We start from the raw sequence: 27,136 nt of genomic DNA, 5'->3' as shown, positions 1-27,136 counted from the left end.
TACACACAGCCAGTGTGTTTGTGTAGTGTTTAGGGATATATTGTGGAGGGGATTGTCTTATTGTTGTTTTTTTTTGTGTTTATTATGTGGCTGTTTGTATTGCCATAGATTTATGTTATTGTGCCTTTGTCTCTTCCAGACCTTACTTTGAGGGCCTGTCACACTCCAGTTCTCAGACAGAGATTGGAAGCTTACACAGTGCAAGAAGCCAGAGGGAATTACCAAGCCCGGTAAGTGTATTTCCCCGGCCAATCAGCAGTCCCATTCACACCTCTGCTTGTGGCAGTTGGTGGATCAGTGAAACCACACATGTCCTGCCCTGTTAAATGTTTTCATCTGCATGAAACCATGTGATAGGAACACAAATGCTTTTGGCATGAAGAGCTACAGCGAAAGTACTGATGGTAGATCCTGCCAAGACTATTTCAGAGGTAGCTAAAATAACCGCCACAAAGTGAGACCAGACTACTTTTTGAGGACAGGCAGGTGTTGTCTAATGTTGTCACCCTTGGTGCTTATTCTCGAACTGTGTCTCTGTTCAATGTCATGCTTGTCTGCTGCAGCTCCTCCTTTAAACATAATAGTGATATTTGTAATGACAATTTGTAGTTAAAACACAAAATAGGGCAGACCCAGGTACATGAAGGATTTGGCCGAATCCCAAAATGGTGGATTTGGTACGTCCCTACTTTGCTTGGCCTTAAAATCAAGAAGATTGTTATAGGCATTAAAACCTATTGCAGCACAATGGAAGCTAAACATGCTCTGTGCCACTGACACCAGGGAAAGGGGCAACCAAAATCGGAAAGAGAGAGACCTTTTTGGACAACGTAGTTGATACAGATTTCCACTGTCCTAGGGCTGCTATGCCTCCAGAAGCCATACGTCTTTTGTTTATTATTTCTTGCCAAATCCTTTATTGGGCGGTAGACACACAGATAGGGTCAGGTGCTTAGCCAACTATTTGCAATTATGGGTGCTTTGTTAGGAAGTCTAAGCGCTTCATTCTCCGTTCCATTGAATCTCAGTTGCAATTGAAAGCATGTGGATGTCCAAATGAGAGAATATCTGACCATTTGGCACATGGATGGATTGTTAGATGACCACAAGTTGGGCCTGTACATGACTGGGTTACTTTGCCCTTTAGTAAGCCTCCAGCCTTGGCTCTAGTATAGGGGTCCCCAACCTTTTTATACCCATGAGCCACATTCCAATGTAAAAAGAGTTGGGGAGCATGAAAACAATTAATGGGCTGTGATTGGCTATTTCATAGTCCTATGTGGACTGGCAGCCTACAGGAGACTCTGTTTGGCAGTGCATCTGGTTTTATACAACTAAAACTTGCCTGCAAGCCTGGAATTCAACAATAATCACCTGCTTTGAGGCCACTGAGAGCAACATCCAAGGGGGTTAGTAAGTAACATGAGCCACTGGTTGGGGACCACTGATCTAGTGGAACCCAATGGACACAAGTAGTTTCTGCTGTCTCTTGTTCCTCATCAGCCCTATAGCACATATTGGTTTCAGCGGCTCCACACCCTCATGCTTTCACTGTTGGTGTACGTGAGACTGCTGCCATAAGCACATACCGTATGATTCATTCGACTCCCAATTACAAAAGACTTTGCATTGTCTTACGAAGGAACAAAGGAATGTGAAATGTTTTGTCACTAAAATTAGTGATGAAGGTGTGACCATAAACCCGAGAGCTTATCTCAGTCTAATTTTTTTGGCTTTTTACCAAAATATGACAAGTGTAACTTGTGAAACAACCAACTGGCACAGCCTGGGGTCAGGATGAATTGGTAACCAGCAGCCTGAATGTTTCCAGTGCCTTCTTCATGATCAGGCTTGATACCTTGTCCAACCAGACGTATTATAACACTCTTGGCTTGTCTGGTTGGACTTGTGTGACACGTGTATTGTTAGAAAGTGACACCTTGTCTTTATTCTTTTGCCTTGTTACCACAGGTGGAGGTGCCTGAGAGACGGACATCGGGACCCAAGCCTCCGTCTGACTGTGTCTCGGATACAGTGTCTCTGGTACGTTTGCTTTAAGCCAACACTTGTTAATAATGGAAAGCTTGGGTTTAGCGTTACATGTAGATATAGGAAACCTATAGATCAAGCCTGTGTTATCCTTACTGCTGCTTGTAAATAAGCACAGCCTTAACAAAGAAAGCTAAGAACACTGCCAAGGGAAGCTTATAGCAATAGCAGTGTGAAAGGAGAACTAAAGCCTAAAAATGAATATGGCTAAAAAGGCCATATTTTATATACTGAACTTATTGCACCAGCCTAAAGTTTCAGCTTGTCAATAGCAGCAATGATCCAGGACTTCACTCTTGTCGCAGGGAGTCACCATCTTGGAAAGAGTCTGTGACACTCACATGCTCAGTGGGCTCTGAGCAGCTGTTGAGAAGCTAAGCTTAGGGGTTGTCACTAATTATCCAGCAGAAAATGAGGTTGGTCTGTAATATAAGCTGATGCTACAGGGCTGATTATTAAATTCTGATGTTAGTTGCACTTGTTTCTGTGCTGCCATGTAGTAATTATCTGTATTAATTACTAATCAGCCTTATATTGTGACATTGATATTCTATGTGTACTGTATATTGTGAGTGGGTCCCTAAGCTCAGTAAGTGACAGCAGCACAGAGCATGTGCAGTGAATCAGCAGAAAAGAAGATGGGGAGCTACTGGGGCATCTTTGGAGACACAGATCTTTCCTGCTAAAGGACTGTGTGTGCCTTGGGCTGGTTTAGAAGCACAAAACATAATATACAGCATTTCCAGCCTACTTCTTTAGTTAGGCATGAGTTCTTTTTTAACATTAATGCTGCTGTAAGATGCCATAGACAGTCACTATTTAGTCGGTTGGTGGGGTCTTTTTCAACTTCTGTGTATTTGAATTGCCAGGGCCTATTTTAACTCCCAGTCCAGGCCCGGTGTGGTGTCATTACCAGCAGGGAAGGGGGTTGTTGTCGGTGCATCTGCAGTGGCATCTTTCATATTCTACCACTAATCCAAACCCTTGCCTGACCCCTATCTGCTCATAAGTATTATCCATATAGACATTATCTGTGTCCATAGCTGGATGAATAAGGCTATAGGATACTAACAGTGCCTGCCCAATATGGTGGCAGAGACTGAGACAGAGCTGTCGTATGAAAAAGTACAAGAGATGTTGTAGAAAAGTACAAGAGCTCTATGCATGGGTGGGGATGCTTTATTTTTCATAATGGTTAAATAAAGGCTTGTCTCTCAGCATAAAATCCTTGACTGAGTGTGCTATTTGGCACTTACCCTCGCCACAGAGTGAGTGTTCCAGTTTCTTTTCATTGCTCCAACAGGAGGCCTCTCAGCAAGAAGCCCAGGATGCAGAGCTGTCCACCATGGACGTCTTCATTGAGAGGTTACCACCAAGCGGCAAGATCACCAAGACTGAATCCTTGATAATCCCTTCAACCAGGTGAGACGCAGCTCTTCCATTCCTTTCCCCTATTTCTTATTTCTGATCTCTTAGCAGAAAGGTAGTTATCTGTCAGAACCTTGACTGAAATATCCCATTACACAGAAGCCGGCCAGTGTAACGTTCCTTCGAGAAATTTAGGGACAGTTCCAGGGCACACACTAGAGTCCTGCGCGGAACCAATTTCTAAGAACCGAGCCCGCAACCTGAACCGCGACCCGCATATTTACCCACTTTGAACCCCTACCTGACTCAGACCCGCTACTGCCTTATCCACAACCCGCCGACCACCATCAAACCGGAAGTGGTGTTATTGCAAAGCGGAAGTGACATCATCGAACATGGGCGATAGTCTAGAGGGACAGAAGCTCGCCGTGTGCTGTAAGAGAGCTGTGCCACAAGTCACATGGGAGGGGGAGATGAGTGGAGGGAAAGCTGCTGGGAGAGAGCTGCAGCATGAAGAGACCCATAACCCAACCCACAACCCAGCAGATCTGCATCTATACCCACACCTGAAAAGTCTACTCTTCTTCCGCAGGGTACACGATTTTTCCGCGGGTACCAGACCCGCTTCAGGACTCTAGCACACAGCTGTGGAGATTCCATGTGTATTTATAGTTCAGTCTCTGGCTTGGTTATTTCCTCAACCCTTCTTCTTACGGTTTTCAACTATATCGCAGGTTGGAAGGGAAACAGGCCGGACGCCGGGGAAGAAGTACATCTCTAAAGGAAAGGCAACCAGCGAGGCCTCAGAACGAGAGAGCCAACAGTCTCGATAATGAGCGCTCCCCTGAAACAAGGAACCATCTGCAGGTGAGTGCAACCAAGGTGACCTCATGTGATATGGCTTTTTTTCCCAAAAAAGACAATATTGTATTAGCTGTGGGCTTTCAGATGTATTAGCTCTGGGGCTGCCCACCTTGTGCATGGAGGGGCTCCACATGAAGGCTGATTAGGGAGAGATTTGTTTTTTCCCCTGGATAGACCTAAAATCCCTGCTTGATCATTTAGGGGCAGATTTGTCATGGGTCGAAGTGAAAATAAGAATTTTTGAGTTTTTTTATGGACAAAACTGTCAAATTCGACTAGGGAATTGTTAAAGTTTGATTCATGGTTTTTTTTTTTTGTTTTTTTTTTGTAAAACTCAAATTCGATTTTCTAAATTTATCATACACTGGCCCTTGAAAGACACAAATTAGACTACTCGCCACCTTAAACCTGCCGAATTGCTGTTTTATCCTATGGACGACATTCTGGGATCAATCTGGAGTTGTTTGCTGCCTTCCTGAAAATCAAGTTTTTTTCGCAGAAAATAAATCTCATCGAATTCGATTTGAGTTTGCGGGTCGATCCTATTCACTCGAGTGCAAAAAATTTGATTTTTTTTTTTTTAGTTAATATCAGCTGGTTGAATTTTGAGTTCATGGGAGTTTGAAATAACTCCCCTGAACTCGAACTTCGACCCTTGATATATAAATATATATATATATATATATATATATATATAGAAAAAACAAAGAAAGTCTTTCGCACACCTTCCAATATTAACAATAACCAGGTGCTGCTGTCTTGTCAATTATGTAAAATTCCGGTTGTAGTTAACAGCGCACACTGGGATTCTTTAAAAGATTAATTTATTTATCAAATATTAAAATTCACACGTATACGTATATAGATACGTGTGAATTTTAATATTTGATAAATAAATTAATCTTTTAAAGAATCCCAGTGTGCGCTGTTAACTACAACCGGAATTTTATATATATATATATATATATATATATATATATATATATATATATATATATATATATATATATATATATATATATATATATATATATATAAATAAAATAAAACCATGTTATAGCTAAGGGGGGACGCAGACCAAAGGCTGAACCTCCAAATCAGGCTAGAACTGAAAAAGTCCGACATCCAAATCCTTAGAATAATGATTTCATGATCCCTATCATGATTTTCCTAAATCTTCTATAATCTGTGGCTGAATAAAGTTATATTGAAGGGAAAACATGAAGATTTGGAATAGACCAGAAATGGTACAAATAGAATAAATCAACTTCTTGGGAAGAGAATAATTAATAAAGGTAAAGGTTTTTCACTGCTTGATAAAGCCTTATAGAGGCGAAACGCGTCGCAGTATCCAGGTGGTGTGTGGTTTTACTATAATTCTGGTGTTTTCCCCCGAAATCGTGCAAATCTGCAAGCTGCTAGGACTTCGTGAAATCGTGAAAATCTGTAAATGGTTGCGTTTGGTGTGAGCAACTTCGGAGTTTTGCGCTCCACAGTGGTATGCAGGTGCTGAGACATCAGGCGCTATCTTGGATTTGGATAAAAAAAGTATCTGAGTTTGAGCTTTCACAAAAAGATCTGCTGCTAAGGGATCCTGTCCAGTTGTACTCTCCAGGAAAAAAAACGGAGCGCAGGATCTGGTGAGATCAATCCAATACTAGGGGGCACGTGTAGCTGGAAAAAGAGGGGGGTGTAGGGGACTCCCCAGTTAACCCCCATAAACCCTTTTTTGCCATATACCTCAACACAATTAGCCTGACAAACTGGGCAAATTATTCTACAATTGACTACTGAATTGGAGAACTATAACTCACACCATAATATACCCAAGTTTGAGAACTATAACTCACACCCATTTTGTTCTACATTGTACATATAAATAGAAAAGTGAGGAGAGCAATCCAGGGCAGAAGATCTGCAACAATGTAGTTTATTAGCAGCTACAAAACATACATGTTTCGGGCCTCAAACGCCCTTTATCAAGTGTGAGGCCCGAAACATGTTGTGTGTTTTGTAGCTGCTAATAAACTACATTGTTGCAGATCTTCTGCCCTGGATTGCTCTCCTCACTTTTCTATTTATATGTATGCTGAAGACTTGCGGTGAAGTCTATGAGGAAAGAAGCACCACTGCATAAAAAACTGGGCTTGCGCTGAAGTAATTCTGTTGAGTGATTTGTTCTACATTGTTGTTGTTAAAAGATTAGTGGAATTATCTAAACATAACCGAATTTGGCAAATTATTCTGCAATTGACTACTGAATTTGAGAACTATAACTCACACCATAATATACCCAAGTTGGAGAACTGTAACTCTACATTGTAGCTGTTACAAGATTGGGGGAATCCTCTAAATATAACCTAGAAGACTTTTGGTTAATAATCAATATCACTGTGATTTATAATAAGTAACCACCTACCTTAAATGTTTTAAATACAATTTTTCTCTTTTTTAAATCTTATACTTATATATTGATATATTGATATATTTAAATTGTTGTATGTTTAGTACCTGGCTGGCCAGGTTTTAAAGTGGATAATTTTATTGAACAATAAAGGTGTGTATCTTCAGATTAACTTGGTCTCCAAACACACCTTTAATTAATCTTTTTGGGAATAGAGTTGGCCACAGAGGGCTGAAATGGAGACCGCTATCCTTTTTCTCTACGTGTCTGGCAGCAGCGGGTGCAGTACAAAGTGTCTGGGAGTGGAGTTACATGTAATGAGGCTGCAGTAAGTCACCCCCGGGGGTACATTGCTACAGGAGCACAAATATAAACGTCTTGTAGCCCAGTGACCCCTTATATAGGTTATCTTTTTCCTCTGTCGCAGTTATTGTATATCCATAGTCACCCACCTACACCCTGACACCCTAAGAAGCACCTGGTACTGATGTATGTATGGAACAGCTGTCTGTGCCCACCATTGTTAGAAGAACAGCGCCCTCTGGCTGCCAAGCATGCTGAATATTCAGCAGAATAGAGTCCTGAGTCAATTTTTTGGAACCTGAACCCGACCCGTACCCACAACCTGCATTCTTACCCGCTTGGACCCACTACCCAACCCGCAAGTACCTTATCCGCAACCCAGACCCGTGACCCGCTGACCATCAAGAATCCGGAAGTGACATCATTGGAAGTAGGCGTGATCTGAAAAAAGCAGTAAAAATCTCTATTGAGAAGACCCACGGCCCGACCTGTAACCCGCAGAACCGCTGGCCCGTGTCTATACCGGCACCTGGAACTTCTACCCGCAACCCGCAGGGTTTTTGCGGGTAACCCGCGGGTACCCGATCCGCTGCAGGACTCTACAGCAGAACACCCCAATACTAAATATCTACAGTTTTATGGAACGTCCTGACTTTAAAAGATTAAAAACCCAGAGAGTACAGAAGAAGATTTTAAAGCAACGCACCCTAAATCCATCTCCATAGCCTGTATTTTGTAAAAAATAATCTATAAAGCAGACATCTTTCTGAATTTTTATTTTTTTATTTTTTTTTTTTAAATAAGTGATAACTGCATTACTGAAAGAAAACTGTTCTGTAGGAAAGTACTTAGGGGTGAAGGGCATATTTGTCAGTGTCATGATTTGGGACCATTAAATGATGAGATCAGGTGTCTTGTCCTTGGGAAGGCTGGTCAGAAACTTCTTTCCTATGTGTTTTAGATTCCCAGGAAAACCGTCTACGACCAGTTAAACCACATCCTGATTTCAGATGACCACCTCCCTGAGAATATCATTCTGGTGAACACTTCTGATTGGCAGGGCCAGGTACATAGATGTGGCTGTTATAGACTTTTTACTGTCTCCTTTTCCCATGCCCTTTTGTTCTATGAGAAGCTAAACCTGTGCCTCTTCTCTTCCAGCTCCTTTCAGACATGTTAGAAAAGCAAGACCTTCCCTTAGTGTGCACGTGTTCCTCCGCTGACATCCATGCTGCCTTCAATACCATAGTGTCCCGGATACAGCGCTAGTAAGTGACCTGTTATCCTGCTGTCTGCCATCAATAAAGCTCATGCCAACTCTTACTTACCCCAGTGAGACTCGAACCCAGGAATCCATGGGAACAGCCATGCCTGCAGGCTACAGGTCTCTGCTGGGTGATACAGGATACTTGCACAGGATCAATATGGTTCTACACGTATTCTGCTAGTTACTGCCCCCCCTCCCCCTTGAAGGAATCCTTCCTTTCACATTTTAATGTACTGTATTATATCTCTGTAAGTAATATTTCTGTTTTATTTGCAGTTTCCCTTTAAAAGGAGAACTAAAGCCTAACTAAAGAAGTAGCTAGAAATGTTGTACATTATGTTTTGAGCTTCTGTATCAGCCCAAGGCAACCACAGCCCTTTAGCAGTAAAGATCTGTGTATCTAAAGATGCCCCAGTAGCTCCCCATCTTCTTTTCTGCTGATTCACTGCACATGCTCTGTGCTGCTGTCACTTACTGAGCTTAGGGACCCACTCACAATATACAGTACACATAGAATAGAAATGTCACAATATAAGGCTGATTAGTAATTAATACAGATAATTACTACATGGCAGCACAGAAACCAGTGCAATTAGCATCAGAATTTAATAATCAGCCCTGTAGCATCAGCTTATATTACAGACCAACCTCATTTTCTGCTGGATAATTAGTGACGACCCCTAAGTTTAGCTTCTCAACAGCTGCTCAGAGCCCACTGAGCATGTGAGTGTCACAGACACTTTCCAAGATGGTGACCCCCTGTGACAAATTTGAAGTCCTGAATCATTGCTGCTATTGACAAGCTGAAACTTTAGGCTGGTGCAATAAGTTAATTATATAAAATATGGCATTTTTACCCAAATTCATTCTTAGGGTTTAGTTCGCCTTTAAAAGCTATCTCTCCAACTTTTGGTTAGTTTGCTAAGACGGCAGCCCCGTTAATCAGTTAACATAAGCAAGTGTGTAGCATGAGAACAGTGTGCAGAATTGCTGCTAGTGCCCAGATGCTTCACAGGGAGGAGCCTGCGCTGGCCTAGAGACCTCTCTCTCTTTCTCTCTCTCTTTCTCTCTTTCATGTTTATTTCTCTCATTTCTTCAGTTGCAACTGCAATTCCCAGCCTCCAAACCCTGTGAAAGTGGCGGTGGCTGGAGCTCAGAATTATCTCAGTGCCGTGCTGAGACTGTTTGTAGAGCAGCTGTCACACAAGACTCCCGACTGGCTCGGCTACCTGAGGTTTCTCATCATCCCTCTAGGTAGGTAGGAGTAATAACCTGGATTAATGCTACAGTACATATTAGCCCGTATACTAGAACAGTCGATACATAATGCAGAAACAGGTTCTCTTTTCCATATTGGACCCATGATACGTAAACCATGCTTTCCTATGGGACACCCTAGTGGGAGATCACTGTGTAGGTGACACTGCTGTGTGTTTGCTATTAGCCTTATTACCAAAGTACACAATTATTATACCCCACCACCCTCTCCTATTCCCCCTGTCCTGTTTGGCTGATCTTCCCAACTCTTACAGGATCTCACCCGGTCGCAAAGTATCTGGGATCTGTAGATTACAAATACAACAACCTCTTTCAGGATCCGGCATGGAGGGATCTCTTCTCTAAACTGGACGCACAAACAACGGGTGAGTAACATAGTAAATTAGGTACAAAAAAGACACGCGTTTATCAAGTTCAACCTTTTAAGTCTATTATGGGGGGATTCACAAAAGTGGAGAGAGACCATTTTTGGAGTAAAAGTGGTGGTAAACTGGTGTAAAATACTTTCACCATATTCACAGAAACAGAAATCCGCTTAAATTCCGACTCAACCGTCACTTTTTATACTTTAGTGAAAGACAGTTTACAGACACTTTTATGACTTTGTCTTTCAAATGACCTAAAAATGGAGCAAAAACGACATTTCAAACGACATTTTCTCCCGACATTTTAAAAACGGAGTAAAGCTCAGTATAAGGGCAAGGCCAGACGTGGCGTTTTTAAAAAAAGCTCAGTCAGGCGTAAATATGTCACAGAAACCACACGCGACTGTCAACATACGTTTTTCATCACGTAGGTTTTTTCCCAACATGCACTTCTCGTTGTTCTCGTTCCCCATAATTCCACTGGCTGGAAATAGAAAACAGAAAAACTATTTACATACAAATCGGAGCAGGAATGATCGGCAATACGCAACGTAATTACGTCACCGGCCATAAATACGTCATTTATCTTGCGAGAATTTTGACGCCATATTTAAAATACGCTGCGTATTTACGTAAAGTTTGGTTTCAAACTTGCAGATCCCATAGAGTCTATTGATTTGGTAGTTTCTTGACGTATTGGCGTTTCTGCTAAAAAATAACGCCAATACTGGCGTCCTGTGGCGGATTTCAGTTTGCAAGCGCCCTGTGTGAATTGCCATAGTGCGTTTTCCATTCGCTTCAGTGGTAGTCCAGTTTATGCGTATTTACGCTCGACTGAGCTTTTTTAAAAACGCCACGTCTGGCCTTGCCCTAACTCTTCCCCATGTGTCAGATCAATTCTAATCTTCTCTGCTTTGGTTCTCCCAATCGTCATTTCACACCTCCTGCATATTAATAGGGATTAGCATTTTATAGTCAGGGCACAAGTTTCCAGTGTCGGACTGGCCCGGAAAAAGCCAGATGGGCCCCGACTCTTAAGGGCCAAGTCTCCTCTCCAGATTGGATTCGGGGAAAAAAAGTTTTTTACGGTGCCGCGTAGCGACATCTGTGCATGCGCGCGGCATTTAATGACTTAGCGGGCGCCTTCATCCATGCGCGCTCGGCACGTCATAGTAGGGGGGGAGGAGGGTCGGAGGGGACCCTGGACATTAGTAACCCAGTCCGACTCTGCAAGTTTCTGTCTAGCCCTAAAGGTGTAAAAGCCTCATTAACAAAACAAAAAAAAGTGTATTTTATGCAATTTGATATGTAAAAAGTCTTTGACTCACACTTGCATTATTTTACTTGTTTTAGCATAATGAATGAGCTAGGGATGCACCGAATCCAGGATTTTGGATTGGGCCTTTCTCAGCAGGATTCGGATTTGGTCGAATCCTTCTGCCCGGCCGATCTGAATCCTAATTTACATATGCAAATGAGGGGAGGGAAATTGTGTGACTTTTTGTCACAAAACAAGGAAGTAAAAAATGATTTCCTCTTCCCACCCCTAATTTACATATGCAAATTAGGATTTGGTTTGGTATCCGGCTGAATCTTTAAAGGCTTAAAGGGTTAACAGCTATACGCCTTGATTATTATGGAGCACGTGTTTCTTTTTTTATTGTCCACAAGATGGCAGCGAACATCCAACACAGGATTTAATTTGTTCTTGGGCACGTATAATCCTAAAATCCTGTGTGCTTAATTAAATGACTGCATTTATTCCCCCCCTACAGTGGAAGACCCTCCTGACGTGGTGTCCCGTGTGACTCAGTATATCTCCGGAGCAAACTGTGCGCACCAGCTGCCCATTGCAGAGGCCATGCTCACTTATAAGCAAAAAAGGTAAAGCGGCTCCTGGAAAAGAATGTGAATATAGTGAAGACCCTCATTTAATTCTTTATCAGCCTTTAAAGGACCAGTAACATCAATTAAAAAAAAAAAAAAAAAAATTTGTTAGTATAGAAGAAAAAAAAATAAATAAAAAGACTTCTTAAACTTCTTTTGAATTGGAAAGCCATTATTAAGAAATAACTTACCGAAACTCTACTTGTTCTCCACTGCAATGATCCATCGTGCGGCGCTCGATTTCTCCTCCCTGGCTATCTCCTATAAGGAATTCAGGGAGGAGAAATCAAGCGCCGCTTAATGGGATCGCCCGATCGCTTTCTGAAGAGAAGCACAAGCAGAGTTTCGGTGAGTTATTTCTTAATAAAGACTTAAAAGTTTAATATGTCTTAGTGGGTTTTTTTTCGTTCTATACTAGAATTTTTTTTATTTTTTTATTTTTAAAAATTGATGTTACTGATTCTTTAACCCTTGTACTCTGGTTCCTATGCTTTACCTGCTTTCAGTTACCAAATGTATTTAACCCAAATCCACATACTTAGGGTAAAACTCCCATTGTCCTCAGCAGCATGTGAACATTAAGCAGCGAGGATCTGCCAGGTACAGAGAAGCACAAATAAGAAGAGATCGGTGTCATTTCCTGGTGCATCATTTTATTATTTTATTCATTATTTAATTCATGTTCTTGGGCTTCAATAAAACACAATGTACCCGGGAAATGACACTTGTCTCTCATTTGTACTTCTCTCCTACTGCTGCAAGGTCTGTCCCCCCATTTTGTTACCCCAGTGCTGATGCTGTTGAGTGAGTTGAGACAGTGAGACCTACTTACTTATTTTTCTCTGTAATAATAAAACAGTCGCTTGTACTCGATCCCAACTAAGAAATAATTAATCCTTATTGGAAGCAAAACCAGCCTATTGGGTTTATTTAAAGGAAAACTATACCCCCAAAATGAACACTTGAGCAACTGATAATTTATATCATATTAAGTGACATATTAAAGAATCTTACCAAACTGGAATATATATTTACGTAAATACTGTCTTTTTACATCTCGTGATGGTCTGTGTGTTGCCTCAGAGATCACCTGACCAGAAATACTGCAGCTCTAACTGTAACAGGAAGAAGTGAGGAAGCAAAAGACAGAACTTTTAGGGGAATGTAATAAATGTCGCAAAACCATTGGCACAAATAAGAATAAAAAAAGTCTAATTTCACAATGTAATACTCTTCCTTAAACTGTTATTACATTGCGATTTTTAATTGTGCATCGCCCACTTTTAAGAAGTGCTTGAAGGTGTCGTAATCGATTAGAGCAAACATAACTTTTTCAGTAAGAAGTTTTATTACATTCACTGCGCACTGGCGCTAACTATAACATTCACAAACCTTCCACTGTCGGAAGTGGTCGTTGAACAGTTTCCGGGTTAGCATAGCTATATTAAATTCGCACGAAGGCAAATTTGTTCGCACAGAGGCATAACTTTTCGCATTGCAAATATTTTTTCCCGTTACCGACTTTTATTACATTCCCCCATTTGTCTGTTAATTGGCTCATGTGACTTAACAAGGATAATTTGTTTGGTATGTTTGTGTGCACTGTGAATCGTACGATCCCAGGGGGCGGCCCTTATTTTTTAAAATACTTCGGATTACCCAATGGCACACACTACTAGAAAAGTATATTATTAAGAAAACGGTTTATATACGTGAAGCAGGGTTTTACATATGAGCTGTTTGATGCAATATCTTTTTATAGAGACCTACATTGTTTGAGGGGTATAGTTTTCCTTTAATGTTTTTTCTAGTAGTCTCAAGGCAATGAGATCCAAATTACAGAAAGATCCTTTATCCGGCAACCCCCAGGTCCCGAGCATTGTAGATAACAGGTCCCATACGTGTACCTTGTAGGGAGAAGACTGCAAAGGCACAATATTGTGGTTTCTTCTCTCTGTCTCATTACAACATTGTCCTTCTATAAGGATTCAGCCTGCACATTGCGCTTCCCAGTCACCATGTCTTTGTCCCTTTTCCAAGCCTTGCTCATGTAATGGAAGGGTGTTTAGCGTCACTAACTCTTTTGGGGAGCTTTCCAGCAATAATATGAAATAACATTTTTCCTACTTTTGTTTCTCTTTTGTGGTTGCTTCCTGTAAAGGAAAAAGAGCTTTCATTTTGATTTTACCTTAAGGTATCATGTCCTCTCTGGGTAACCCTTCTCTCTTATTACCAACTCTATTGGCTGACTTCTTTGTTTTTATTTGCCTGACAAACAAATGCAAATTCCGGATGTTCATCTACTCTCACAAAGCCTTTGCCCTAATATGGCCGCCTCATACCTAAATATTAGACTGCCGGGACCCTGCCATGTTACCTCCTTGTACTTGGTAGGTGTTGGCTTCATTTATAGAAGATCCATTTGCTCTTCGTATTTGTACAGAACGGGCACACACTGCTAACATCACCGTTTTGGAAGTCGGAACTTCCGTGAAAGTAATAAGACGGGGGGAGGGAATAAATATATTCGGGGGGAGGCAGGTAGATTCTTGGCATCCTGCAATTTGCTTTGTTAAAGGTCTGTTTCCTGGGAAGGGGGGAGTTGATCAAGGAACCAGCTTTGTTTTTCTGGATGCAACTATTTTTTTTTTTTTTTATGTAATCTGGTTTTGCCTCAATAATCCAAGTTTGTGTTGATTATTTTTAATCTATTTTTTAAAGGATAAGCAAACCTTAAAAATAAGCGAATGTAAAATTGACAAGGGGGCTATTCTAAGCACTTTTGCAATGTATATTCATTATTTTTTTTGATTCCAAGATATTAGAAGAATTCATCTCTGTCAATGTATCTAATTTTGAAAAATAAAAGAGATTATAAAAAAAAAAAGAATAATTCATGTACCGGTATAGGATCCCTTATCCGGAAACCCGATATCCAGAAAGCTCCGAATTACGGAATGAATATCTCCCATTTTATCCAAATAATCCAAATGTTTAAAAATGATTTCCCTTTTCTCTGTAATAATAAAACAGTAGCTTGTACTTGATCCCAACTAAGATATAATTAATCCTTATTGGAAGCCAAACCAGCCTATTGGGTTTAATTAATGTTTACATGAATTTCTAGTAGATTTAAGGCATGAAGACCCAAATTACGGAAAGATCCGTTATCTGGAAAACCCCAGGTCCCGAGCAATCTGGATAACAGGTCCCATACCTGTACTGTTAACATTAATGAATTTTGTTATAGTAGTGCCACCTGCTGGTCATTTTCTGACCATTCTGACCACCAAGTAGTCAAGGAAGTTGTCAGGAGAAAGAAAGAGGCTGCTCTGATGTTCTTCTGCTTAGGAAAACAATTAGAAACCCTTCTCGAATCTAACCAAAAGAAGATCAGAGCAGCCTCTTTCTTTCTCCTGACAACTTCCTTGACTACTTGGTGGTCAGAATGGTCAGAAAATGACCAGCAGGTAGCGCTGTTGTAACAAAATTCATTGATCTTAACAGTACATGAAATCTTTAATATCTTGGAATTAAAAAAAATTTAAAAAATGAATGAACATTGCAAAAGTGCTTAGAATATCACTCTCATTAATTTTACATTCACTTATTTTTAAGGTTTACATATCCTTTAATCTTGGGTGAAAGAAACCTGTAACACGTGACTGCCATGTGATACCTCGTTGGCTGATTAATAATTTTGGAAATCCTAATATGCTAATGCCGCACGTTGCTTTCTTCCTCCTGCATTTGCTGTGGCAAAAACAAAACAAAAAATTCCCAGCATGCCTCATCTGTGGATAATGGCCGCATTCCGATTTAATGCCTTGTCTGTCCTGTCTGGATTGATGTTCCGTTTCCTATGTATAATCCTGTATCACAGAAGCGACATAGAACAGTTTGTATATCCAATATCAGCCTCTATTCTGCCTGGTCTAATGAAAACAGGATTTATAAAGCTTTTAAGGGGAAGTTCACCTTGACATTAACTTTCCTTCGTTACACTTTATCCGAATGGCTCATTTACTACATTACTGCTTGGAAGGCCCGTGGCTGATTTAGCTGTAAGGCCAATGGCACGCCACATATTTGCTCCTCCCTCTTATTTCTACCAGGCGAAAACTGGCCTGTCGCTCCATGTGTTGCCCCCATTATGGGGTGTAAGGTTCATTTTAAAAATCTCTAAAAAGACTGTAGAGTCCAGTGTCCTTTCTAAGATAGAAGCTGCACAAATCAGTCACTTCCTTATCAGTCCCTTCAGTATACGGCCCTTCTTCCTTCTTTGAATTAGGAAGCCAATCACAGAACTGTCTGATGCAAATGCATGAGTGATTTCCATTGGAGCAGGAGGCAGCTCATTTGAAGGTTATCTTCCCCTTCAAGCTTTATTAAATCTCTGTAGCCTTATGGAACAGTCTGCTCTGCTCATAATCATGTTTTAGATTTTTGTCATTCTTACATTGGTGCAGTTTGATTGGACAGAAATACAGCGTTGTGTGATATAGGATGTGTGATATAGGTTTAGACCTCAGTTCCTTCCTCAGAATGCTCTAGCGAGGACACCTAGTTGGTGGAACTTACACAGAATTTTCTAGCTACGACCCTTTGTTGGCATACTTCCTCAGAAATTTCAAGCTACAACCCCTAATTTGTGGTACTTCCTCAGAATTCTCTAGCTACTACCCCTAATTTGTGGTAGTTTTGCATAATTCTCTAGCTACGACCCCTAGTTGGTGGTATTTCCTCAGAATTCTCTAGCTACGACCCTCAGCTGGAGATACTTACTCAAAAATCTCTAGCTACAATACTTTGTTGGAATAATTCCTCAGAATTCTCTAGCTACGACCCCTAATTTGTGGTACTTCTCCAGAATTCTCTAGCTATGGCGATACTACCTCCAAATTATCTCGCTATGACCCTTAGTTGGCAGTACTGTATCTATAGGTGCAAACACTAGTTTATTTTCTTTATTGGCAACACTAGATTCTGCTTTTCTATTTCTTTACCTCTTTGAAGGATATGTAGGTGCTACCAAAGGACTGGGTTACCTCTGCTGGAACCTGAAGGTGCTGCCTGATTCTTCTGGAATGTGTAGGTTGTAGCCTTAGTTCACAGCTTCACAGATACAAGAAGTCACTTAAAATGGAAAATTCACTGTAAAACCATTGAGTCCATTAAGTTGCAGCTGAACCACAGACAGTTATCAAATTATTAGAACCCAAGAGTATGCATCAGCGTTTTATCTGGTGATCATCTTGGGGTTTCTGTTGACAACGACGGGAGGTAATGCATAATTAACAGTAGTCAGATTAGCAGGTTTTTTAATGGCTTAAGAGTCCTAGAGGTAAAATGATACACATCTACTGCTCAGATATCTCCCTCTCATATGGCCTCTACCACCCAGTGGTACCCATGTATGGGGGGCAATGATATAGCAGGAAAGACCATATAGTGATTCCTTACATTTTATTATTTATATATACTTATCTCCTCCATTAAAGCTGTATGAACTTTGCAGAAAGAAAATATTGCTCCATGTGATCAGCACAGCTATGGCAGAACCCTATCATGGTTGGTGGGTCAGTAAAGGATAAGATAGTTCCTTCTCCAGAGTTAGAACTTATAACTAATATATCATCCTTCCAACGACTGCTAAACAAGTCCTTGCCAGGAACTAAATGAATGATGTGCTTGCTGACTGCTGCATGCTGGATTTTGTGGTGACACAAATGGTGTGGAATCAGGTCTAATCTGGCTGTATACTGTAGCTGTTTGCCATTCTGAGCCTCTTTTTCTCATGTTTGCCTTTAGCCCCGATGAAGACACCTCACAGAAGTTCATACCTTTTGTTGGGGTACGTATGAATTAAGGACGTGGTGGAGACATTGCTAAATAACATTATCACTGAAGCATGAGCAGAGTGACCGCGTTGAGTGTTTGGTTCGAGGTCAAGGTGGATCCACCAGCTGGTATTTTGAAAAGGCAACTTGTCAGTGGCATGGATTGAATTCTTCTTGTGTTGGGATTGGGCACCAGTTTGTATATCCATGAGCCCATGTATCACTTTCATTTCTCATTATACGTCTCCTACTCTCTTTGGTGTCCCCAGCTCTAACACTTTGTTTCTCAATAGGTGGTGAAAGTTGGCATCGTTGAGCAGTCCTCAGCGACCTCAGGTAAGTTCCTGCCAAAAATATCAACTTCTAATAATCATGATTAGCCCTCACACTAATTGCTACCTCTGAGGGTGAGGGGTTGATTTTACAAGGGGGTGTAACCTAATGAAAATACTCCTCTCTTTCCCTGAAGAACCAAAAAGGTGGGTCATGTCTAAACTGAAAGTGACTTACAAATGCTTTATCGTCGTCCATTATTTACATAGTATTGGGGCAACTACCTGGATGATAATGTGAAAGATTCAATTTACCCAAGGCTGTTCTGTAATAAATAGAAAAGATGCATCAGAGCTCACCCGACTGGTTACTGGCTACTTCACGTCAGTACAATCATTATGAACATATTTCCTCCCGCATATAGGGTGCTAATCCAGAGATAGACTATAAAAATACAAGGATTGTGTCCGTATATTGATCTCTAGACTAGCGCCCTATATGCGGGAGGAAATATGTGTATAATGTTCTGTAATACCTCCTTGGCAGTCATTATGAGACCAATAATTTCATATATACCCCAGAAGAAATGCATCTTATTAATAACGTCCTTTTGTATATAATCAGGTTATGTCTCCAAAGCTCTGCTGAGCCTAAAGCCATCAGATGGCCCCAGAAACACAAGCAACACAACACCAAGACCTGATGTACCTGTATTCTCAGACACATATTATGCCACATTCAATTTATGAAGGACCCCCTCCCCATCTTTACTTATCTGTATAAGAACGTCAGGTGTCGTACTCGACAGCCAATAGTTCTGAAAAATGATCATGTAGAGACTACTTTTAAATAATGGCTAATGGATGTCCATTTACATTGCTTGCAGGGGATTCAGATGATGCTGCTCCATCAGGCTCCACTGTACTTTCATCCACTCCACCCTCCGTGTCTCCTGCTCTGAAAGAAGCGTCTCCCACTCCCCCTTCATCTCCATCTGTTACGTCTGGCTTCTCCTCTTCGCCCAGGTAACGCAGTTTTATTCCAGTATCATGCCATGTGCCTCTGACTAGACTAAACCACTGGAGCTCACAATCCGTTGCCAACTAATGTAGATATATTGAGTACGCAGCACCGTACATCAGAACAATAAACTAATAGAACTAACAGGGGGTCATTACAATAATAAATACAAATAAGTACAATGATAAATACAAAGTACAGTTATAATAAAGATTAAGAGCTTAGTGTCATAGAAACAAGAGAATGGAGGTCCCAGCACTGTAGAGTGAATCTAAACGGGAGTGAAACAATAGCAAAAGCCCATTTATGAGATTGCCCAAGATGGAAGTCTGTCTGTGGAAGCCTACCACTAGGCCTTGCACCCCACAAACCCCATACACTCCATTGTGCTAAGAACGTGGTGTGACATTTTCAGTGCATCTCTTTATTCTGTCTGGCAGCCAAAGCCCAGGAGGGGAACTCATGGGGCTCCAACTGGATTACTGGATTGCAGCACCTTTCGCCGAAAAGAAGAAAGACTTGGAGAAAAAGGACTCCATCTCCACCAAGAACACTTTGAAATGCACTTTTCGCTCGCTGCAGGTCAGCCGGCTTCCCAGCAACACTGACGTCCCCACTGCTCCCATTATGTCCATGACCGTTGTCATGAAGGAAAAAAACAAAAAAGGTAAATGAAGAACATTATCCCCATCACCCTTTCCCCCTTTGTATGTATTACTCTGCGCTGTTACCGCTGTGATTCTCCAGAATTGCCACAACAGACTTGCACGGATACGTTGGTAAAATGGCTTACTGTAATAGGTCACCTTGGTACTTGCCCCATCTACATTTAGATGTATGAAATATGATCATATCCTTCTCTGCTTTTGTCAGTTTCTCCTCGTAGTCACTTGGTTTACTACTTCCTTCCCATTTAATACATAGACACCTTACCATATCTATGAATGCCCAGGAGATGAGACGCCATTTTTCAACATCTTCTTGCATTAAAGAGGCCAACCAACCTGACCTTGAGCCCCAGGTCATTGAGCAGATCATATAAAGGGGCATGTGGAGACCTGCTGGATGTCAGGACATCTGGTGCTCCCCATTCCTGATCAGTATCTGAATGAGCCCTAACCAGATACCAGTTAGGTCACCATCATTTTGGCCTCATATGTTGTCTATTTGGCAAGCATCGCCAAAATCCGATAGTTTGAGCTCCTCAAATAAGCCGTCCCACTGATTCAACCAGGAGCAGCCATCGCTTATTTTCCTTCTTGCACAATCATTAAAAGTGTGATTTTGTTTTTCCCCAGTCATGTTTTTGCCGAAGAAGACAAAGGATAAAGAAGTGGAATCTAAGAGCCAATGTTTCGAAGGCATCAGTAGACTCATTTGCACTGCAAAACACCAACAGAACATGCTCAGAGGTAGCTGAACCTAAACTGCCATTTGCTTTGCTGAATGATATTCTAATCCCACCCTGGTATTCTAATCCCACCATTCTGCCCATGTTTCCCTTTCCAGTGCTGATCGATGGAGTGGAATGGAACGATGTCAAATTTTTCCAGTTGGCGGCACAGTGGTCCTCTCATGTCAAGCACTTTCCCATCTGTATATTCGGACACTCTAAAGCCAACTTCTAGCCTTTTTACCGGGACGGATCCCTCCGACCCAACACTCCCCCCCCGCAGGCTGGATGTATGGATAACATACACTAACGAGTGCCAACTACTCCAAATTAAAACCATCCAGCTACGACTTCCTTTCACCTTTTTTTTTTTTTTACTATTGTTTTTATTATTGTGCAGATTATTTAAAGCTATGCTTGAAGTTACCTTTTTATATTAATTTTTAATTTTACTACCAAGGGAGGATAAAAGTTTAAAAAAAGGAAAAAAAAAAACCAAAACAATAAAAATGAAAACAATAAGTCTTAAGTACAACTGTTAACAAACGACAGTAAGTTTGGTACTCTAATGATTGGGTGAATAACTGCACTGCTTAATAATGTGTTACATGTTGTGGGGTGAATACCCATTTGGATTGGTGTTTTGCTCTATTGGACGGGCCTGATGGAGGCAGAGAGAACTAACTGCCACTTACAGTGAATGGTGTTTGCACTTTGCTCGGACTTTCTTGCCATCGCCGTTATTCTTGGTTTGTCTGTTACGTTGATTGTCAAGGGATGTAGCCTCATTTCATAGAACACTAGCGGCTTCCTATAGAACTACTAGTGGCTTGGTAAGTTTCTTTGGCTTTGTAGATAGGTTTCTGCCCTACTCACTGATCATAAAATGACCGGCAAATCCATAAAAGCTGTTTATATTACTCCCCTCTGTTTATAGGGGACTTTTAGGGGAGGAGCTTCATGCTCGTTACAGTAAAAGGGAACTTGTCTGTGTAAATGGATACTATCATTATTAATGGCTACCCCTGGAATTAAAGACTACTTTTACTAGGACTGTTGTAATCTGGCAGTTTTAGAAGGTGTCATGGTCAGTTTGGGGGCTTGAAGTTTACAGCCTCCTTCCTGCATCTTCTTCCTGATTTGCTGCTGCCTCCAGTGAGATAATTTAAATCTATCCCTGCAGTTGGTCTGCAGAACCCAGCCATAGGTCTACAGAACTCCAGTGGTGTGGTGGACCAACTTAGGGAAGATGCAGTACTTGGTTATCCGCTCCGGGGTGGATGTTCTGTGCAGGAGCTTTTTTATCACATTGGCAGAGATTTTGGCCAGTTCTTTCACAGAGTGATGCAAAATTGACAATGACCCCACCCCCTATATTTTGCCTGGTTGTAAAGTGTCACGCTTTGCATAATTTCTTGCCCTGGTGGTTATATCTTAATATGCAGTTTTGTTTGCATCCTATGGTACAGACAGGGTAAAACTCATGGTCTAGAAACAGGGTAAGGCTCCATCTGTGTTGACGTTTACCAAATCAAATAAAGCCTCCAGCTTGGCTTGTTGATGCCTTGGCCGAGGTGACTCGTCTCTGTACTTTGCGAGATGTATCTAAATACATAGCTCTATTGTGCTTAAACTTGGTTTTCCTGACAGTCCAATGACTAGCACCAGCACATACTTGGGTCACAGAGTGATCCTGAAGTTTTTCCACTGGCACAATGGGGCACGGCCATGTTTGAAGAGCAAAACAGGAACTCTATAGTTTACAGGCTGTAAATCAAACTGTCATCTGTAGTTTCCCTACGCAAAACTTGCTTTGGTTTCTTGCATCACTTGACCTAACTCTAAATATAGCACAATATTCAGCTAGCGATACTCTGCCCTAGAGTGCAATGCCGATGCTTCAGCGTTTATTGGGAATATGGAAGGTTCACGGTTTCAACATTGGATGGTACATTGGATGGTACTTTGGTGCGTTGCAGTGCAATGTTTGGAGTAACCTTCAACGGCTCAAGGCATGTTTAAGGCTTCGCCAGCAGTTCTGTATCCACAGTTTCAATAGACAGATTGGCCAGCAGGGCAGGAACGAGTGACCTATTAGCTGTGATGTGGCTGCAGTGCAAGCCTATCTGACTGTGAAGGGGTTAAATACTTTGTTGTTCTGATTTTCCTTTCATAAATGCGACACTTTCATTAAAAAACTACAAACAATAGTTGCCTGTGGCTTTACATTTTTATTCTCCAGATTCTGCAGTGCATTCTGGGATTCCATGGGACATAAATGTTGGGGATTTGCGTTTCAATGTTTGGGAAGCCATAGAGCAGGGATGGACAACTTTCTGCTCCGAGTTTTACCAAGTGAATTCTCCGAGCCTAGAGTCCGATGGAAACGGAACACCTTGTTTGCAACAAAAGCTTAAAAAATAGTCATTCTAATGGCACCGGAGAGGAAACACATTACACACATGTGGGTTCTTGCTCCAAAACTCCCAGAACTTCTCTTCCACGTCCACTTTGTCTGGATTCCCGTTCAGTGGTTTCAAAAAAGCCAATTAGAAATCGATTAAGTCTTTAGTTTCTCTCCCCTGTTAAAACCCAGAGGGCACTTTATTCTCTCACCCCTGATTGGGGGAAGGATGTATGTAACCCCTTCACTCTCAGAGAGACCTGAGATCATTTCACATGAACGACCCTTCATGAAAGATTTGAAAAGCAAATGTATCGGCTTGAAGATCATTGTAATATGTAATAAATGCAAACTGTTTAGCGCATCAACATCTCAAAGGAACGGACATTATTACCTTATGCTTTCTGTAAGTGTTTAAAAAATAAACAATTATAAGGGAGAATTCTGGCACCCACAAGGGGAAATGGTACCTTATAGCGGCCATACATGGGGCAGATTGTGTTGTGTTAAACATCCGATTTAAGGACAATCAAAAAAAAATAAGTCTATTTATCATTACATCGACGGGGTGCAAGCGACTGGAAAATATACACTGGTTCTGACCACATTGTTCCAAGAGTCTGTCAGGTCGTGGATGGGGCGATCAGATGATCAATGTTGAACCAATGTTTACAGCGTGTGCCTCGATTTTGAAGAATTAGAAATGCAAAACAGCGACAGATGGTTAATGTATTTGATATTGCAGCCAACTAGGGATGCACCGAATCTTCTATTGGATTCGGCCGAATACTGAACCAAATCCTAATTTGCATATGCAGTTTCCCTCTCCGGGCGGCTGGTTCGGGCAGAAGGATTCGGGGAAATCCCAATCCTGCTGAAAAAGACTGAATCCTGCATTCGGTGCATCCCTACAACCAACACAACAAAGATCCAACAACAGTCTCCCGTATCATTAACCATTGATAGAGGAATTGTTCATTAAGACGATCAGACACACAAAATCTGCCCATGGATGGCTAGTTTTACTTAAGGGTTTACCAGCTCCCATTTTCCTGGCAAATTTGTAGCTGTCCAAGAAAGCAGGAATAGTTTGAGTAGCTCAACTACATCTTCACATGTTAAAGACCCCTCTGTGTTGGTTCTTGATGGTGCAATTTAGAGATACGACGATAGAGCTTGGTGCATTTCAGTGCAAAGTGTAGAATTCCTTTACATGGAGAAGGATGAAGCCAGATCCCTCGATTTAAGTTTCCTGATTCAAATGGCTACAAGTGGTTGTATATCATATCTATTATACTGTTGTGTATTCCATATGATATACATGATTATAATACCGGCAACCTGATCACTCTTCCCCTTACAGGACAACCACTTGCAGCCATTAGAATCAGGAAACCTAAAATAGATACAAGATGCATCTGGCTTCATCCTACAGTTTTAAAGTATAACAGTGGGGTGTTGTTTGAACTGAATGGAGGCCGTCTTTCTGAGCAGAGTCTTGAGAAGACTAACCCAAGAGTCAGAGATAATGACATGTAATGTAGCAGGTCTCACCCCAGCGACTGACCCCATTAAACATGTTCCGTTTGCGTGAAGAAACCTTTCTTTAGTGAATAAAAAAAAGTGGCACTTTGTTTAGTGACGGCTTGTGACTCTACTTTTTTATTTTTAAACTTGCTTTAAAGGGGACAGACTTAGTCTCTGCTTCGTGGTTTAGAGAACTGATAATGGCCTCCAGTTGTAACGAGTGGGTCACTCTAAGGCCAAGCCTGACAAATACATCTCATTTAAAACAATATTTTATTGTACCTCCCCTCCTGCATTCTTACTGTAACAATACTCATTATTCCTGCTTTGTGTTTGACAAGGTGACACAATTGATGGAGTAATCTTTAGATCTGTTCTCTATTAATGGATATATAACTGGGACACATGTAAGGTTTGCGCTTTAATTTAATTTCTACATTACCATCGATGATGGCACAAGAACCACCTCAGAAGAAGACTCGTGCCAAAAACTTTGTCTTCATCCAGTGACTTTTCCTTACCATCTATTCTGGCAGCCAGTCATGATGCCCCACTAGAATTGGACGGTATATTTAAGAAAGGAAAACCACACAAAGTAATAGTTCCATCCGGCCTTTTCCAAGCCATCCATCAATAATACGGTGTACATCAGTAACCAAAATAAGAAAGCAAACCACCAGGGGAGGTGGAACTATTAAAGATACATAGTCTTACATTTGCCATGATGTCCAATCTGCTCACTTTATTTTGCATAAGAAAAAATAAAATCCTTCATCCTGCCCATGTAAATCTTAGGGCAGAGACATGCTGCTATTTTTGGGAGATTAGTCACCCAGCGCCAAATCGCTTCGGGCGACTAATCTCTCCAAACTGTTTTCCCGCCTGCTAGAATGTAAATTCGCCAGCGGGATGGTTCTTGGAGCGATTCGTTTTCCGACATTGCCTCATGAGGAAACTTTGGAAAACGAAGAACTCGGAGTGCCATCCCACTGGTGATTTTGATTCTATCCGGCAGGAAGGCTTTTCGGGGAGATTAGTCACCGGTCGACTAAATCTTCGCGTGTGTCTCTGCCCTTAAGGAGACAAAGCATGAAGCTCTATTTCCACTAACTGAAGATTAGGAAATAGACATGGCAGCCATGTACAAACATGAAAGAATTTACCGTTTCTAGTAGAATTAAGTCAAGGCCACTGGAAATGTAGAGATTTTTTCCTTGAAACCGTTCCACCACTCATCTGAGTTGCTTCTTCAGTTCAACTGGTGATAGGGAATTCCCCGGCATTTTAAAGAAACAAAAAACTCTTAAGGGGGTTATTTACTAAAATCTGAATTTATCTCATATTAATAAAACAAGCTTTACCAAACTCCCATGTCTGATTTTAGCTTATTTATTTAAAAAACAAACAAACAAAAAAAACACTAATTGGATTGTGAAAAAAACTTGATAAAATCGAGTGAAAAGCTGAATCGCTCAAATTTTTCAGGCTTTTTTCCACGAATCACTTGAAAATTCAAGTTTTGCCCCAAAAAACCTGACCAGAAAAATGAGAGGTTTAATAAATAACCCTCTAAATGTCCAGTTAGTTGCATTTGACTTAATTCTACTATATACTGTATATCATGACCTGGATAAATGAGAATCTTCATAGACATATAAGAATTCTAAAATACACGTGACATAAGTACTCTGGGCTCAAGAGGCTGCAGGGCCTCAAAGTCACCATTCAAGTTCTACAAATGAATATGGGTTTGGCAACTCCTTTCTCAATAGCCTGATTTAGGGCTAAATATGCCACAATAAATTGGCTCGAGTACCTTGAAAGCTCAGCTTTTAGCTCTGTCAGGCTGGAGCAAGGCAAGGAATCTTAAACTGACCCTGACATTTGTGCATAAACCACGGGAATTCGGTCTTTCAAGTCAGACACCAGTCTTTGGCCAGTTCTAATACAGACACTAAGCATAGTGGGGAGGACTGTCCCTCTGGAGGTTCTGATTTGAAATATTTTATTTGGTTTTCACAAACCTCTGGAGGTTCTGAGGAAAAAAAAGTCAAAACAGAATGTTGGAACAGCAGTCTCTTTGGATGTACTCCTGCAGGCCCTCACAAAGCTGTTTGAGTCTTCAAGACTCAGGTTGAATCAAAGGCTAAACAAAGGGGGGGGGAACTATTGCCTAAAGCAGGGCTGTCCAACTGGTGGCCCACGACCCCCCCTCATGTGGCCCTCCCAATCAAAGTCTGCCTGCTGTGTCTGTTTACCATATGTAAAATTTAAAAGGTATCACTACAGAGATTAACTGGCCCCTGCATTGTTTAAACCACAAATTCACACTAATACCCTGTATTGTTCACGCTTGTGACACCTCTATTGTTCACTCCCCTAAAGTCCTGTACTGTTCTACCTGAGACCCAGACTGAAACTGCCCACATTGTTCACCTGTTCACACTTTATACAAAATGCTAATGGCGCACCAGCACTGTGTTACTGTATGTAGTACATATTAGAGTGGTCCTGATTCCTGTCTCCTGCTCTGTTCTGCCTTCCCTATGCTCCCTGTGTGTGTCATACTTTGGTATTTGTTCTGGGGGTTTGTTAGCATTTGAAAATTATTGTTAGTGGCCCCTAAGGTGTTTAATCATATACTGGGGTACTGTATTATACACAGGGGAAGAGGAGGCATTTGGATTTATGGGTATGTCTAAATATGACAACTTTCACATATGAGTGGCATACTTGCCAGGGCAGGCACAAGGTAGTTCAGCACCACAGGCAAGAGCTTCAATCAGTGCCCCCCTGTCCTGCATTACCATTTCCCTCCTTACCATGATGGTTTTTAAATAAAGAAAGCAAGAAAGTGTACAACATTTTTTTCATTTATATTACTGCCCCCTGTA

The 27,136-nt window shown here is 41.3% G+C and overlaps 1 protein-coding gene across 1 annotated transcript in view; it reads left to right on the top strand.

The window, feature by feature from the left end:
* The window catches only part of pacs2.L (phosphofurin acidic cluster sorting protein 2 L homeolog), a gene marked incomplete at its 5' end in the record, with an annotated part of 102,219 nt that extends 79,703 nt beyond the window's left edge, over nt 1–22,516 (top strand). The window contains 15 exon segments of the mRNA NM_001130942.1: nt 140–230; nt 1,972–2,043; nt 3,353–3,471; nt 4,152–4,284; nt 7,950–8,054; nt 8,150–8,256; nt 9,355–9,509; nt 9,788–9,898; nt 11,674–11,782; nt 17,597–17,639; nt 17,919–17,961; nt 18,785–18,923; nt 19,359–19,585; nt 20,217–20,330; nt 20,428–22,516. Of these exon segments, the coding sequence (NP_001124414.1) occupies nt 140–230; nt 1,972–2,043; nt 3,353–3,471; nt 4,152–4,284; nt 7,950–8,054; nt 8,150–8,256; nt 9,355–9,509; nt 9,788–9,898; nt 11,674–11,782; nt 17,597–17,639; nt 17,919–17,961; nt 18,785–18,923; nt 19,359–19,585; nt 20,217–20,330; nt 20,428–20,546 (1,687 nt within the window). The 3' untranslated portion in view covers nt 20,547–22,516.
* Nucleotides 22,517–27,136: the final 4,620 nt, after the last annotated feature.

Source organism: Xenopus laevis, chromosome 8L (assembly GCF_017654675.1).
Source record: "Xenopus laevis strain J_2021 chromosome 8L, Xenopus_laevis_v10.1, whole genome shotgun sequence".
Lineage (NCBI taxonomy): Eukaryota > Metazoa > Chordata > Amphibia > Anura > Pipidae > Xenopus > Xenopus laevis.
This window is presented reverse-complemented; position numbering and strand designations above follow the sequence as displayed.